Below are 14,549 nucleotides of genomic sequence, written 5' to 3'. Positions count from 1 at the left end.
GTCACGGAGATCCCCTACCAACCGTCCCCGGCCATTAACCCGGACCCTGAATCAGGGGAAGGATCACTCGGTAAGTGCTTTAACCATGTAAACTTTTATTCTTAATATAACAGGAATCTGAAGTATGTGAAAAGGAGGTCTCTCTATATATGGGGATAGAACAGAAATCCTCCTGGGAGATCTCCACGAAGCTCTCCTGGAGGTAATCGAAAAGCCTCCGCAGGAGGTTCCTGGGGAGAGCTGCCTTATTGGGTGCTCCGTGGCAGCACACTTTTCCGCGTGAGGCTTTCATGAGGTACTCAGGGAGCATTGCCTCCCCGAGCACGGCTGCATAGGGCCCTGGTTTGTGCTGGCTTTCACGCAGCATGCGCTCTCTATCTCCTTCAGTGACCGTCCTCAGGGTGATCTCGCTCGGAGACTCCTGCATCTAATTAGGGGAATTACTGTAATGTTACGCCTGGTCCAAAGTATTTTTCAGAAAACTCCGGACAGACGGCATAGCAGAGACTCAGCACGCTGCTGCGTGACGAGCATAACGGAAAGCCAAAGAATCAAATGGACGCTCATGGAGGGAGGGGGGACTGAGGACGCAAGGTATCCCACAGTTCCTGCTGTCTCCGAAAAGCATTTGCATTCTTGGCTGAGCTCCAAATGCTTCTAGGGTCAAACACAGTGTCCGCGGTGGGTCAGGGCATAGCTCGGCAATTTACGCACACACCCCCAGAAGTGAAAGGGAAAACAATCCTCTGTTGACTCTTTTACATGTCACCGTATCTTTACTGAATGCTGCAGATAGATGCGATGCTGCAGCACTGAACACCGACATCCTCACTCCCCCCCGCCATGAGTCGGCTGACGGAACAATATGACTGATATCCATCATCATCATCAGCCTATTGGCACATGGGGCAGTGCAAAAGGACTGGTAACCATGTGTACTAGCATCAGTGAGATCGATCAAGGGCGCCTGGCCCTAATTTTTCCTGGTAGATGGTGCAGTATGGCTGGTAACCGTCCTCATCATAGCAACAGGGGGCTGAGCTTCATCAGCCCCCACCCTTCATGTGTAAAGAAAAGATTCAATTGCCCCTGGACTAGCAGCAGGATGCTGGGCTCCTCTCCTCCACACTCCTTAATGTCCTATCTGGACTATCATAGCAACTGGAGGCTGTCTTCCACTCATTTCTCACTAACAAGTCATTGTGTCTTATTCCTGCATTCTTTATTACTTCATCACACAAGTGGGGGGACAATGCTACGGTAGCCCAGGAAGGCTGGGGAAGAATGGAATGAACAGGTGGGGTTGTTGCAGGAGCACCCCCTGTGAATAGCATTCAGCTCATAATCTATGCAGGATCTGACACAGAGCAGCTGTGCTCTCTGGTTCTCTGATACAGTGGTTCTCTAGTACACTTGCCCATATTCTAGGCAGGACTGATTCTATTTTTAGATACCAAAAAGGAGGGATTGACTCAGGGAGTCATTCCCAATTTTGGCTTTTGCGCCCCTGGCTAAGAGCAGCCAGGGGCACTTATGACAGCAGCAAATGGTGCAGTGCAAAAGGACTGGTAACCATGCCCATCTTATTACCAATTTATGGTATGGTAGATGGTACAGTATGGCTGGTAACCATCTCTGCTGTCATGCAAAAGCAAAAGCATGCTGCTGTGTAGCGCTGCTGGACCGCCTCTGTCAGCGGCATCTAGTACACATACGGTGACAGGCAGAAAAGGCAAAATAGGCTCCATGGTTTCCACGCTGTGGCGTCTGCCAGGGCAATCCAGGGAAAACGGGCTTGAAATGATTGTCTGCTGTAGCTTTCCCGGAGGAAGGGATGACTGACGACATTTACCCAGAACCACCCGCGAAAATGGTTTTTGCCCTATCAGGCACTGGGATCTCAACCCAGAATTCACAGAGACAGACTAGACTGTGTTCATTGTTCGCAAAAATTTATCTTTGCAAGGAATTCACTCCCTTTTTCCCATCACACAGCTTCGACTGTCTACAGACCTGCCACAGCATCCCCCTCACAGAGGCTGGCAAAGATTAGGCGGCGAAAGAAAAAGACAGGGGACGAGATGTTCGCTGAACTTATGGGGTGCTCCCGAGACGAGGCGGACCAGCAGAGCCAGTGGAGGGAGACCCTCTCTCTGTACCAGCGCTCACACAGCGAACGGGAGGAGAGGTGGCGTGAGGAAGACAAGCAGTCGACTCAAACACTGCTTGGACTGAGGGAGCAAACGGACATGCTCCTGCGCCTTGTGCATGTTCTGCAGGACCTCAGGCAGGAGGACAGAGCCCCCCTGCAGTGTATCTGCAACCGCCCTCCCCCGCCACAAAGTCCCATACCCCCCTCACCCAAAATAACCAGAAGGAGGGGCGCCAGAGGCCGTGTAAACTGTCACTGCACCCCAGCAGAGTGCTCAAGTACCGAAAAGCTCTCATAGCCTAAATTTTGAGAAGTCCTTTCCTTCCCGCCTCACCCAAGCCCCCATCCCAGTTTCATCCCCTAACTGTCTAGTTGATAATAAAAAATACTTTTCTGTTAAGTACTGTTTCCGTCATGTTCTTTTAGAGGAGACTGTGTTTGAAGGGGGGGAAGGGGGTTGGTAATTTGACAGGACAATCACCTTTACCAGGGTACAGACATGGGGGCAGGATCAGCAGCAGGTCACACACACACTGCAGTCAGTACGCACCCTGGTCGGTATGGGAGGTGGTTTGCAGGTTCTGTGTGGGTGGGGGGGTACGTGACTTTGTAGCGGGGGAGAAGGGTTACAGATCTCATGCAACGGTCCCTGTCCTGGACCACAGAGCCACGCAGCAGAGGAATCTGTATCCGTCCTCCCCCGCCAAAAGGCCACATAGCCCCCGCACACAGAGTCCCAAAAAGGAGGGATGGCAGGCTCCGTTGAAACATCCAGTCCGGCACTGCAGACCGCTCTGGGAGCAGGAGCCTGTCATTCCTCGAGTTTACAGGCGGTCTTTACATCACTGCACACCCTACCCAGCACAGTCCGTGTCCCAGTTTCAACCCTGTAACGCAAAGTCATCAATAAAGAAACCTTTGTAAAGTTACAGTGGAACATGTATTTTATTTTTAAACGTGTGTTGGAAGTTGGGGAAGCGGGGTGGGCGGGGTATGTAACTGCAGATGATAGTCAAAAGTCACTTGGTAAAGAAACAGGGGCAGGTTCAGCTTCTCTGTAAAGAAACTGAACAGTCACAGGTCACGCTGCTCACTGCTCGCTGGTACTTGAAGAGTTCCTTGTCGCTGTGCAAGGCGCCTGCACAGAGCTTCACAAGCCAGGGCATTAGTGGGTAGGCTGGGTCCCCGACGATCACTATAGGCATCTGCACATCCCCAAGACTTATTTTGTGGTCCGGGAAGAAACTACCTTCCTGCAGGCGTCTAAACAGACCAGAGTTCCTGAAAACACGCGCGTCATGAACTTTGCCTGGCCACCCGACGTTGATGTTGGTAAAACGTCCCCCATGGTCCACCAGTGCTCGCAGCACCATTGAAAAGTAGCCCGATTTCTCAGCAGCTGACTGTGGAAGAGGTGGACGATAAAGTGCGAGGAGTTGACAACGGCCATAACTCCAGCGGGATCCGTGCTCAAAGTGCTGTGGCGCCTGCGCTGTCACTGAGCAGAAAAGTGCACGAACAGATTGCCCGCAGGCGCTTTCAGGGAGGGAGGGAGGGAGGGCATGATTGACGGTTCAATGATGACAGTTACCCAAAACCCACCCTCGACACATTTTTCCCCCCAGCATGCATTGGGGGGAAATCCCAGAATTCAAATGGGCAGCGGGGAGTGCGGGAACTGTGGGATAGCTTCCCACAGTGCACCGCTTCCAAAGTCGACACTGGCCCCGTTACTGTGGACTCACACAGTCGAACTAGTGTATTTAGTGTGGATACACAACTTCGACTTCATAAGGTCGATTCCACAAATTCGAATTAAGTTGATTCGAAATAGTCTTGTAGTGTAGACATACCCTAAGGAATGAGACACAGGTTGGGGATGGGAAAGTCAGCCTTAATTATCACAGTGCATTGGAATTCTTTTTTTGTATCAAGTTAGAGGCTACTGGTCATTTCAGTGAGGAACATAAGGAACATTCACTGAGGACAATGGCAGAACACCCAATGGCTTTACTGAGAGCAAGATTGTACACAGAACTGAATGTGACAACTCCCTACACCATCACTCTCTTTTATTGGTCAGTTCTCTAATAATGAACAATAGTGTTCATTTTTATTGAGCATTAGCACAAACATTTAATTCTCATCATGACCCAGTGAAGTATTCTGTTTTACTCATGGTGGGGGTCGAGGGGAAAAGAAAGTTAGTAATATGCCCTGAAATTCCACACCCAATCTCATGTTCAGCATGCTAGTATCCTGGAAGTGTTCAACATGAGTAAGGCACACTCCTTTCCTTTAGAAAAGATCACTCACTTCTGCAATTAAGAGTCTTTCATCCATGTGTCTGGTTAGCTGCCATTTTCTCTGATGCTAACTCTGATAGCTGATATTATAATAAAATCACTAGCATTTTTATAACATCTGGGCACACGCTAGATAAACTGCAACTAGAGATTAAATCAATCTGTCCACAATAAACTATCCTTCTCTGCCTTAATATATTTTACTTACTAGCCTCATGATATAGATTTTACTTTTATTAAAGAAAAGGATCAGTTACTAGAATTTAAAAATATCACGGTATAAACAAGAGTACAGCTGTTGTGGGGTTGAATAGGTTTTAAACTCTGCTTAAAACTGGGAGCCTAATTCTTCACTATTTTACAGAGACTGCATTGCATTATGATGTGTAGCCTTTTACACCTGTGCAAAACAATTTTGAGATGCTATCAAATCAGAGTTCGTTCCTACCCACTTTGCACATGTGCAAATGACTATGCTGGGTATCAGGTAGTGGAGGTTAAACAAACAATGGTTATGACCAACTCTTTAGGCAGAATTTGAAGCATCAGAGAAAGGGATGCAAACAGCAGAACATCCAAGCCAATGTCTTTTTACAAATGTCTTCTTATGAAGCAAGTGTTAGGGTGGTTACACACGCTCTTTTTGAAGTGCCACTGCTATGTTGTCCACTGTTTCCCCAGCCACAGTTTCCAAGTTTTGGATGGTTTGATGGACATGTGCTTCCTGAGGCTCAGCAAAAGGTGATGCGAGGTGCCACAGTGGAGTTCACCATGGTGGCACTGAATGACATTGCATCTCAAAGCAGCCATGGCAAGTCTCCCCAGGCATTCAGTGAACTTCCCCAGGGCTGAGTGCCAGGCAGTGGGATGCTGTATTGCCAACCTCAAGAGATCAAAAATCATGGGTTGGAGCTGCACCAAAAACATGATTAGCCCCATACATTGGGAGATTTTGAGAACATCAAACTATGTTATTTTTGTCTCTCATTTGACTTTTTAACTGCCCTTTACTGTCCTTCCAATGTGTCTGATAATTTCAGCTTGAAAAAAAATCAACCTTTAATGCACACAAAAATGAATGACTCCTAGCTGCTCAGATGGGAACTCCACTTACCTTCTTGCCACCCCCAAGATAAGAGAACTGCCATCCATTTCCCATGACTGTCTCGATTCTCTCTCCTCCCAGCCTCACTGCTCCCTGAGGCATCTCTCCTCACCTGGACCCAGCAGCACAGCCTCCCTAACTCGCCCCAGGGCTTCTCCTCTTCTCCAAGCAGAGAAGTCCCAAGACAGAAAGAGGCAGAAAATTGTCAGGCTCCTTGGATCCAGCAGCAGTTCTTCCCCACACTCTACTGCCTGTCCCAGGACCCTCTCTCTGCTCTAAGGCTTCCGTTCCCCACCACTACTTCCAGGCTGGGGGAGCTGTCATTCTGCTCCATCTCCCACCCCACATCACCAGGAGCAGCCCTACCCATTTTGCCAAACGGGGTGGAAAGCATTTTCAGCACCCACCCAGCAGCCAACAGAGGAGCACATGGGGTTTGGCACCCCCTGGAAGTTGGTGCCCAGCCCCTACAACCGGCCCTGCCCACATCACACCCTACCCTTCCCCCCCCCTCACCCCGCTCTAAATTGGCCTCCGGCTCCCCCCAGCCCCTCCCTCCCCCAGTCTCCTTTCACAGCGTCTCTGCTGCTCGCCACAGGCCCTGACAACCCGGGTCACAACTTCAGTGAAACCAGCGCGAGCTGGCAGCCCATTTTATTAAGGGCTCCCCGCCGCTAGACCATCGGAAAATGGCGGCCACCACGCCAGCTTCAGCCCCTGCACAGTAACAGGAGCGGGCGGCCATTTTGAGTAAGGGACAATCCCCGCGCTGTCAGCACCTCGCGGCTCTCCCGGGACACCCCCGGCTTCCAGTGGCGGTAAAATCGCCCGCGGGCAGTAACGGGCACAATGCTGGACACGCGGAACCCGCCAGTCTCCCCGGCCCGCTGCCCCTCGGCCGCCGGGAAGGAGCTTGGGGCCCCACAGCCGCCCATGGTAGCAACTCTGCGCCGCCTGCCGCCTCCCTCTGCCCGGGCTCGGATCGATCGCTCGGCCGATCGGCTGCTTTCCCTTCGCGGCCTGCCTGTTGCTAGGCAGAGCCCGACGCAGTTGCCTCGGTTTCTTCGGCCCCGCCTCTCGCCCGGGGGACGGGGAACAGCGGCAGGAAGCTGGAGGGGCCTCGGTGCAGCCCGTTGCCGCTCCGCCATGGAGCCCGAGAAGGTGAGGCCGGGGGGGGGCGGCTGGCTGCGCCCCGCGGCGTATCCACAGCGCTGCCTGGGCGTTAGCGCACAGCACCGCCCGTGTGCGCAGGAGGTCCGCGTACCTACCTGGCCTATGGAGGGGGCCTGCTGAACCCACCGGAGCGGGGGACTTCGTGGCAAGAGGCGGGTTCCCCTGCTGCTGGGACCGCTGGCCCATTCCCCCGGTTACCCTCATGCTTTGCTTTATCCCCGAGCTGTGCTCCGCTCCCCCCCCCCCCGGGCGTATCCCCTCCAGTACCCCCGCTGCTGTGCTCCGTCCCCCCCCTCCCACGGCGCGTCCCCTCCAGCACCCCCGCTGCTGTGCTCCGTCCCCCCGCCCACGGCGCGTCCCCTCCAGCACCCCCGCTGCTGTGCTCCGTCCCCCCCCTCCCACGGCGCGTCCCCTCCAGCACCCCCGCTGCTGTGCTCCGTCCCCCCCTCCCACGGCGCGTCCCCTCCAGCACCCCCGCTGCTGTGCTCCGTCCCCCCCTCCCACGGCGCGTCCCCTCCAGCACCCCCGCTGCTGTGCTCCGGCCCCCCCTCCCACGGCGCGTCCCCTCCATCCCCCCTCCCATGGCGCATCCCCTCCAGCACCCCCGCTGCTGTGCTCCGCCCCCCCCTCCCACGGCGCGTCTCCTCCAGCACCCCTGCTGCTGTGCCCCCCCCCACGGCGCGTCCCCCCCCGCACCCCCGCTTCGGTGCTCCGGCCCCCCCCCACGGCGCGTCCCCGCCAGCACCCCCGCTGCTGTGCTCCGCCCCCCCCCCACGGCGCGTTCCCTCCAGCACCCCCGCTGCTGTGCTCCGGCCCCCCCCCACGGCGCGTCCCCTCCAGCACCCCCGCTGCTGTGCTCCGGCCCCCCCTCCCACGGCGCATGCCCTCCTTCCCCCCTCCCATGGCGCTTCCCCTCCAGCACCCCCGCTGCTGTGCTCCGTCCCCCCCTCCCACGGCGCGTCCCCTCCAGCACCCCCGCTGCTGTGCTCCGCCCCCCTCCCACGGCGCATCCCCTCCAGCACCCTCACTGCTGTGCTCCGTCCCCCCCTCCCATGGCGCATCCCCTCCAGCACCCCCGCTGCTGTGCTCCGCTCTCCCCCGCGCATCCCCTCCAGCACCCCCGCTGCTGTGCTCCGTCCCCCCCTACCACTGCGCGTCCCCTCCAGCACCCCCGCTGCTGTGCTCCGCCCCCCCTCCCAGGGCGCGTCCCCTTCAGCACCCCCGCTGCTGTGCTCCCCGCTGCTGTGCTCCGCCCCCCCCCCCACGGCGCATCCCCTCCAGCACCCCCATAGGCGGCAGGTTCGTATAATTTTTGGTGGGGCCCAAAATGGTGGTTCCCCCCCCCCACCCTGTAAGCTGATATAAAATGAAGCTACAATGTGTCAGCACCACAAGATTACAAGGGTCAATTAAAAGTGGAAAGTCAGAAGCAGCACTTGCCTGCTTCAATATACGGTATTAAATTTTGTTGCACCTGTTGTGACAAAATGGGAATGTTCTTAATGTTTTCTCTGAATACTGTGTGGGTGCCTCAGTTTCCCCTGCAAAGTGCCAACTGACGGTGTTGGGGACAAAGAGATCAGGTGGCCTCCTTGTCCGGAAGAGAGACAAAGGCCAGATGAGGGAGTGTCAGTTTGGAGCTGGCTGGGGAAATCGGGAGAGGCCCAGAACTTGGGTCTGGGCTCCCCACCCCCCAAGATGGACCTGACTGAGGGGTCCTGTTTTCTGTACCTATAAGCTCTGTTTTAGACTGTATCCCTGTCATCTAATAAACCTTCTGTTTTACTGTCTGGCTGAGAGTCACATCTGACTATGGAGTTGGGGTGCAGGGACCTCTGGTTGCCCCAGGACCTGCCTGGGCACACTCGCTGTGGAAAGTGCATGGTGTGGAAGGGCATGCTGAATGCTCCGAGGTCAGACCCAGGAAGGTGTAAGCTTCTTGCCCTGGAGACAGTATGCTCAGAGAGGAGGCTCCCCCAGAGTCCTGACTGGCTTTGTATGGAGTTGTTCCAAAGCATCCCAGCATCCCCTTCCACACCATGCGCTTCCCGGAAGTCTGCGCAGGCACTGACACTCCCTCCTCTGGCCTTTGTCTCTTTTCCAGGCATTAGGAGGCCACCTGATCTCTTTGTTCTCCAACACCTTCAGTTGGCACCTTGCAGGAGAGTGGCCCAGGCCATCAGTTGCCTGGAGACAGGGTGTCGGCCATTCTCTGTGCAGACAGCATCACACTGGCCCTCTAGGGCTTTACAACAATCACACCCCCTTATCCCACCATCTAGAGTCTTAAGAAATGCATTGGGGAAACTGAGGCACACAGACAGTATTCAGAGAAAACACCTGTATATGACCAGTTACATACTTTGAAGGGTGTAAAATCAAATATTGTGCTAAATACAATGATACTCCAAACTGACCACCAAATTTAAGTTGCATGTTTTTCCCCTCAGGTGAGGGTTCTGGGGTGGGGCTGGGGATGAGGGGTTCACAGTGCAGGAGTGTGCTCGGTGCTGGGAGTGCAGGCTTTGGGGTGAGGCAGGGCTGAGGATGAGGAACTTGGGGTGCAGACAGGCTGCCCCAGGGCTAGGGCCAGAGAGGACTCCCCATCACCACCACTGGCAGCAGCAAGCTCCAGGGGAGGGACCCCTCCTGCCCCCCACGGCACACACACTCTGCACATGCTCCTAGGGCCCCTCTCAGGTCCAGAAAGCTCACTCCCCTCCCCTATGATGGGTACTGGGGGGGGGGCACAGGTGGCCTTCCATGTTGCTGCCCCTCACCATAACTTCACTGTGGATGGGGCTGCCCCTTGCCCAGCATGGGGCAGAAGTGGGGTAGGCAGGGTGGTGGCTGGCTATGGGACGGGGGAGCAGGGTGTCATAACATTCACCCAAGCCCCAGCTGCTCAGGTCTAGGAAGCCTCCCTCTCCCATCCCTCAAGTGGCGGGTGGGTTGGTGGGTGCTGGGGGAGGGGGCATTGCCTTCACATGTGGCTTCCTGCCTCCCCTGTGCAGCCTGCTGTGCCTCACTGGGGGTAGGAGTAGGGGCTGGGACTGGGGCTGGGGCAGGGGGGGAATCATAGGGTCAAACACTCAAACATAATAAAAAATCATAGGGTCAAACACTCACGGAAGCCCCAACAGCTGCTAAGGTGAGTGATGTCTGTCTCCTGGCCCATTTGTGTTTCCTCCAGGTAGGGGGAGGAGAGGAGAGGGGAGGGGAGGCCCCCTCCACTCCCCTCCCCCTCCTGAGTGCTTCAGCAGCAGTTAGCAGCATTCCTCTTATGCTAATGCTGCAGCCCTTAGGCTACGGCAGCAGCAGCAAAGGAGAGAGAGACGCGCTGTGCGCTCTCTTTACATTCAGGCAGGGAAGCTCCGGGGAGGGGGAAAAATCTAGCTCCAAATATTGGTGGAGCAGAGCCTCTGATTATGAATATTCCTGGGGCTTTAGCTCCAAGAGCCCATATAAGTTGGCGCCCATGAGCACCCCCGCTGCTGTGCTCCATCCCCCCCCTCTCACGGCGTGTCCCCTCCAGCACCCCCGCTGCTGTGCTCCGCCCCCCCGCCCACTGCACGTCCCCTCCAGCACCCCCGCTGCTGTGCTCTGCCCCCCCGCCCACGGCGCGTCCCCTCCAGCACCCCCGCTGCTGTGCTCTGCCCCCCCGCCCACGGCGCGTCCCCTCCAGCACCCCCGCTGCTGTGCTCTGCCCCCCCTCCCACGGTGCGTCCCCTCCAGCACCCCCGCTGCTGTGCTCTGTCCCCCCGCCCACGGCGCGTCCCCTCCAGCACCCCCGCTGCTGTGCTCTGTCCCCCCGCCCACGGTGCGTCCCCTCCAGCACCCCCGTTGCTGTGCTCTGTCCCCCCGCCCACGGTGCGTCCCCTCCAGCACCCCCGCTGCTGTGCTCTGCTCCCCCTACCACGGGCATCCCCTCCAGCACCCCCGCTGCTGTGCTCCGCCCTCCCCACGGCGTATCCCCTCCAGCATCCCTGCTAAACCCAGGGTTGTGAGTTCAATCCTTGAGGGGGCCACTTAGGGATCTGGGGCAAAAATTGGTCTGCTAGTGAAGGCAGGGGGCTGGACTTGATGACCTTTCGAGGTCCCTTCTAGTTCTAGGAGATTGGTATATCTCCAATTATTACCTTTTATTACCTAATACGTCAAACTGCTGTGACTCATGCCCCATTAAGTACCCCCACTGTGTCCTATCCCCCACAGCCCCCCCCCGCTGCTGTGACCCATTCCTCCGTGGCCAATCCCCCCCCGAGTACCCCGTACTGCTGTGACCCTGTACCCCCACAGACAATCCCCCACTGCTCTGACCTGTCCTCCCCCAGTACTCCACGCTGCTGTGCCCCCTACACTGAAGTGCTAAAATGCTGCAGCGGCACAGCTGCAAGGCTGTAAGTAGATAAGCCCTCAGAGTGGAACAGCTAAATACAAGGTGGAACATATTGTTTAGCATAAGTAGTTAACACATATTTCAAGGTACCATTCATGGTGAAGTAGCCCATTAACTCTATTTCTCACATTATGTGAGCAGTTGCTGCACACCAATGGTCACCTATCCCAATTTAATTATGGGGAAAAATTGATTGTTGGTGCCCTTTTAGTAGAAGGCTAAGACCATATACAGTATAAAATTTATTGGGGAAAGAAATATTGTGGTTTATTAAAAATGTTGTAACCTTTTTCTGTCTTTGTAGATGTAGTATATTCTAGTTAATATTTTCTATTTCACAACTACTATTTACTGTTTATACTTAGGTAGGTGACTTTTCATTAAGTCTATGCTATTGTAAAATTTGGAATAGTGTTATTTAATAAAGCACCAGAGTGGAAATGCTTATTGGCATCTGCTATAACAAGCTCCCACTGCTACATCTTATACGGTACCAAAAGTGTCAAGTCATTTTGCCTTAATTTGTACTATCAGACTTCATGAATCTAGGTCTTTCAGTTAGTTTAACTATAGACAGGTTGCTTTAAATAGCATATTTAATGGGTAGGCTTGGCAATCCTATTACTCCTAGGGAAAGTCTGTGCCATTGTGTGTATATAGAATACATGTCCCCTGTGGATTTCTTTGCTTCCCCGCAGAAAAATGATTTTCTGATGGGGAAGCTGCAAAAGCAGTCATGCACACCCTCCCCAGCAGCATGGGCGTGTTGGCAGAGATGTAGTGGTGAAAGTAGAAATCATTTCTTGCTGGTACTGCATACATGGGAGGGACACGGGGCGGGGCATGTGACCTCCCCACATGACCCTCCATGTGACTCCTCCCCACCCAGCCCAGGGCCCCTGCCTTCTGCCAAGTGAAGGGAAATCTATTCTCACTGTGAAAGCTGGTGTTTGGAGTCACATGGGCAAGTTACATGTCCATCACCCCCAGCCATATTCTAGTTAGACTATTCACAGGAAAAGTCCATTAAGTGTAGACTGGCGTTTTCCAGAGTCCATTGTGAAGTCAGTGTTTCTTAATGGGCCATTCAACTTGACTTGTTCCTTCATGTGCTGGCTAAATACCTTGTGGGTGTTACCATAGGAGCAAAGATATAGTAAACATCGCTAATATTGGTAACTTCAGATACCAAGATGATACATGCATAGAAATAGCATAATCATAAGTACAGTATCATCTATTTCACATACATGCCCCACTGGAGTTTTGTTATCTGTTATGTAACAACAGAGATGGAGCCAGTGACGTGACTCTGTTTAGCCTAAAAAGGCAAAGTTAATTTTTAGCTGTTCAGGTATGACTGCACCTTTGAGCCTAGTCAGTGAGGGCATACTGGCACACATTAAGGTTAATGCTTAAACACACCGAGGCCAGCTGTAAAATGCAACTGATTTTTTTTATCTGTTGGATCTTTGTTCAAATCTCACTCTATTTCCACTATAAAAAGGGATACAATGCTTCCATGTACAAAGAATAAAGCATACATTTTTTCAAACTCAAACGAGTTTTATTTTTGACAAAAGAAAACAACAAAAAGAGAGTACAAAATCTGTGTATGTCTCCTGGTTTATGGGCACCGAGCAACTCTGGGAACAAAACAGCAATGACCTCTGCAGATGTGAACAATTCCTAGAAATTGAAAGCTACAATACACACAAAACATAAAACCATCACATCTACCACACACAAGGATACAGAAAAGGGAAGGAGCAGAGAGGGAAGGAAGATATGAATGGAGAAAAGGAGAGGAAACGCAAAGAGGAAAGATTTATAGGAGAGTCTTCCTTGATCTTTGAGTTCTCTCTTTCAGCCACGTATAGTGCATTGTTCCTAGACAAAAACAATGAGGAGTCCTAGTGGCACCTTAGAGACTAACAAATGGAGGGTCAGTTGGTAAGGCAACTTCCATCTTTTCATGTGCTGTAATATATATACTGCTTACTGTATTTTTCACTCCATGCATCTGGTGAAGTGGGTCTTAGCCCGTGAAAGCTTATGTCCAAATAAATTTGTTAGTCTCTAAGGTGCCACAAGGACTCCTCGCTGTTTTTGCTGATACAGACTAACATGGCTACCACTCTGAAACCTGTTCCTAGACAGTGGCTTATGTACAATAATAATTCCCCCAGTGTTTCAATCCTATATTCACTACTGATTAGCTGAGTTTTCTTGTTACGTAATTAGATTGAACTCCCTTGTATATTATTCTAGACAGAGACCTACATTCTCTCCCTGTTTTTTTGTTTGGTATTAGATTCATCTTGTAATGCCAGGTTCATCATCAGACATTTTTCCAGAACATGAAGGTCACATCTGGAAACAATAGCAGCAGACGTGTCACATGCGGAATAGAAAACAATAACCCCCAATGGCATGTAGCCAGATATGGCGGGACAGAGGCTGCTCAGCCTTCAGAACCGCAAGAGCTGCTGCCCAAGAGTGCATCTTTCATTTATCCAGTCAACCAGGCCACTTAGGTCCTTTAGTTCTGTGCCCATACAGATTTCAGTCAGCTTCTTCATAGCATTGTTTGTAGGTGGAGGACACTAACGACCAACCTTTGACTTGATCCTGACCAACATAAAACAGCAATACATATGCTAACAAACTTAAACAAAACCTTTGTTTAAGTTTGTTAGCATATATATTGTGCTGTTAAGAATAAATGCCCTAGCCATGTTCTGCTCCTTTCCCCGCTGTGGCAGCAGGGAAAGGAGCAGAGTGCAGCCCCGCCCCTCCAGCCCCGCCCCTCTGGGGCTATGCAGCTCCGTGTGGGCGAGGGGAGTGGCGGAGCTGCCGGCCTGGGGCTGTCCGGCAGCCTCATGTCTTTCCGGTACCATGTACCAGCTAGAAATCTCTTGCAGGTAGAGGGTGCCAGAGGGTACTGCCATATATGCACTCCTGCAGAGAGGTAAATCACTGCGGGGGGAAGGGTGTGGGGTTGGGGATGCCCCAGCTCCTACCCTGCACCAGGCTCAGTTGCTAGTCCCAGCTGGGCTACGGACAGGGAAGGATGGGACTTGCTCGTCCTGTGCAAGGAGCTGCCGGGGCTGGGTCAGGCCCACCCCCAGAGACCTCCCCCAGCTGCAGGAGGTTCCCCTCCCCCCACTTTCTGCCCCTATCGCTCCTCAGCCATTGCAGGAGGGGTCACTGTACAAGTAGCTGCTCCCCCATCCGCCCAATCCCTGTGCATCTGGACCTCCCCATAGCCAGTCACCCCCCGCTAACCCTCACCCCCCTGCACCCAGACCCTCACCCCACTAACCCCTGGTCCCCCCAGCACCCGGACCCCCCTGCTGAAAAAGTTTTTGTGTTGTTTCTTTTTTGGTATTGTGATGTTCTGCTCAGGACACT

At 53.4% G+C, this 14,549-nt stretch overlaps 1 protein-coding gene across 3 annotated transcripts in view; it reads left to right on the top strand.

Moving 5' to 3' along the window:
- Positions 1-6,195: 6,195 nt before the first annotated feature.
- Positions 6,196-14,549, top strand: part of DYNC2I1 (dynein 2 intermediate chain 1) — a 66,167-nt gene continuing 57,813 nt past the window's right edge. For 2 of the 3 annotated variants that reach the window (XM_045004867.1, XM_045004864.1), the window contains exon 1: positions 6,196-6,724. In XM_045004867.1, the coding sequence (XP_044860802.1) occupies positions 6,413-6,724 (312 nt within the window). In that variant the 5' untranslated portion in view covers positions 6,196-6,412. The remainder of the gene's footprint in view (positions 6,725-14,549) is intronic. The other variant, XM_045004865.1, reaches the window with a different exon arrangement.

This window comes from Mauremys mutica, chromosome 2, assembly GCF_020497125.1.
Source record: "Mauremys mutica isolate MM-2020 ecotype Southern chromosome 2, ASM2049712v1, whole genome shotgun sequence".
Taxonomy (NCBI): domain Eukaryota; kingdom Metazoa; phylum Chordata; order Testudines; family Geoemydidae; genus Mauremys; species Mauremys mutica.
The sequence above is the reverse complement of the archived record's forward strand: the minus strand, read 5'-3'. Positions and strand labels throughout refer to the sequence as shown.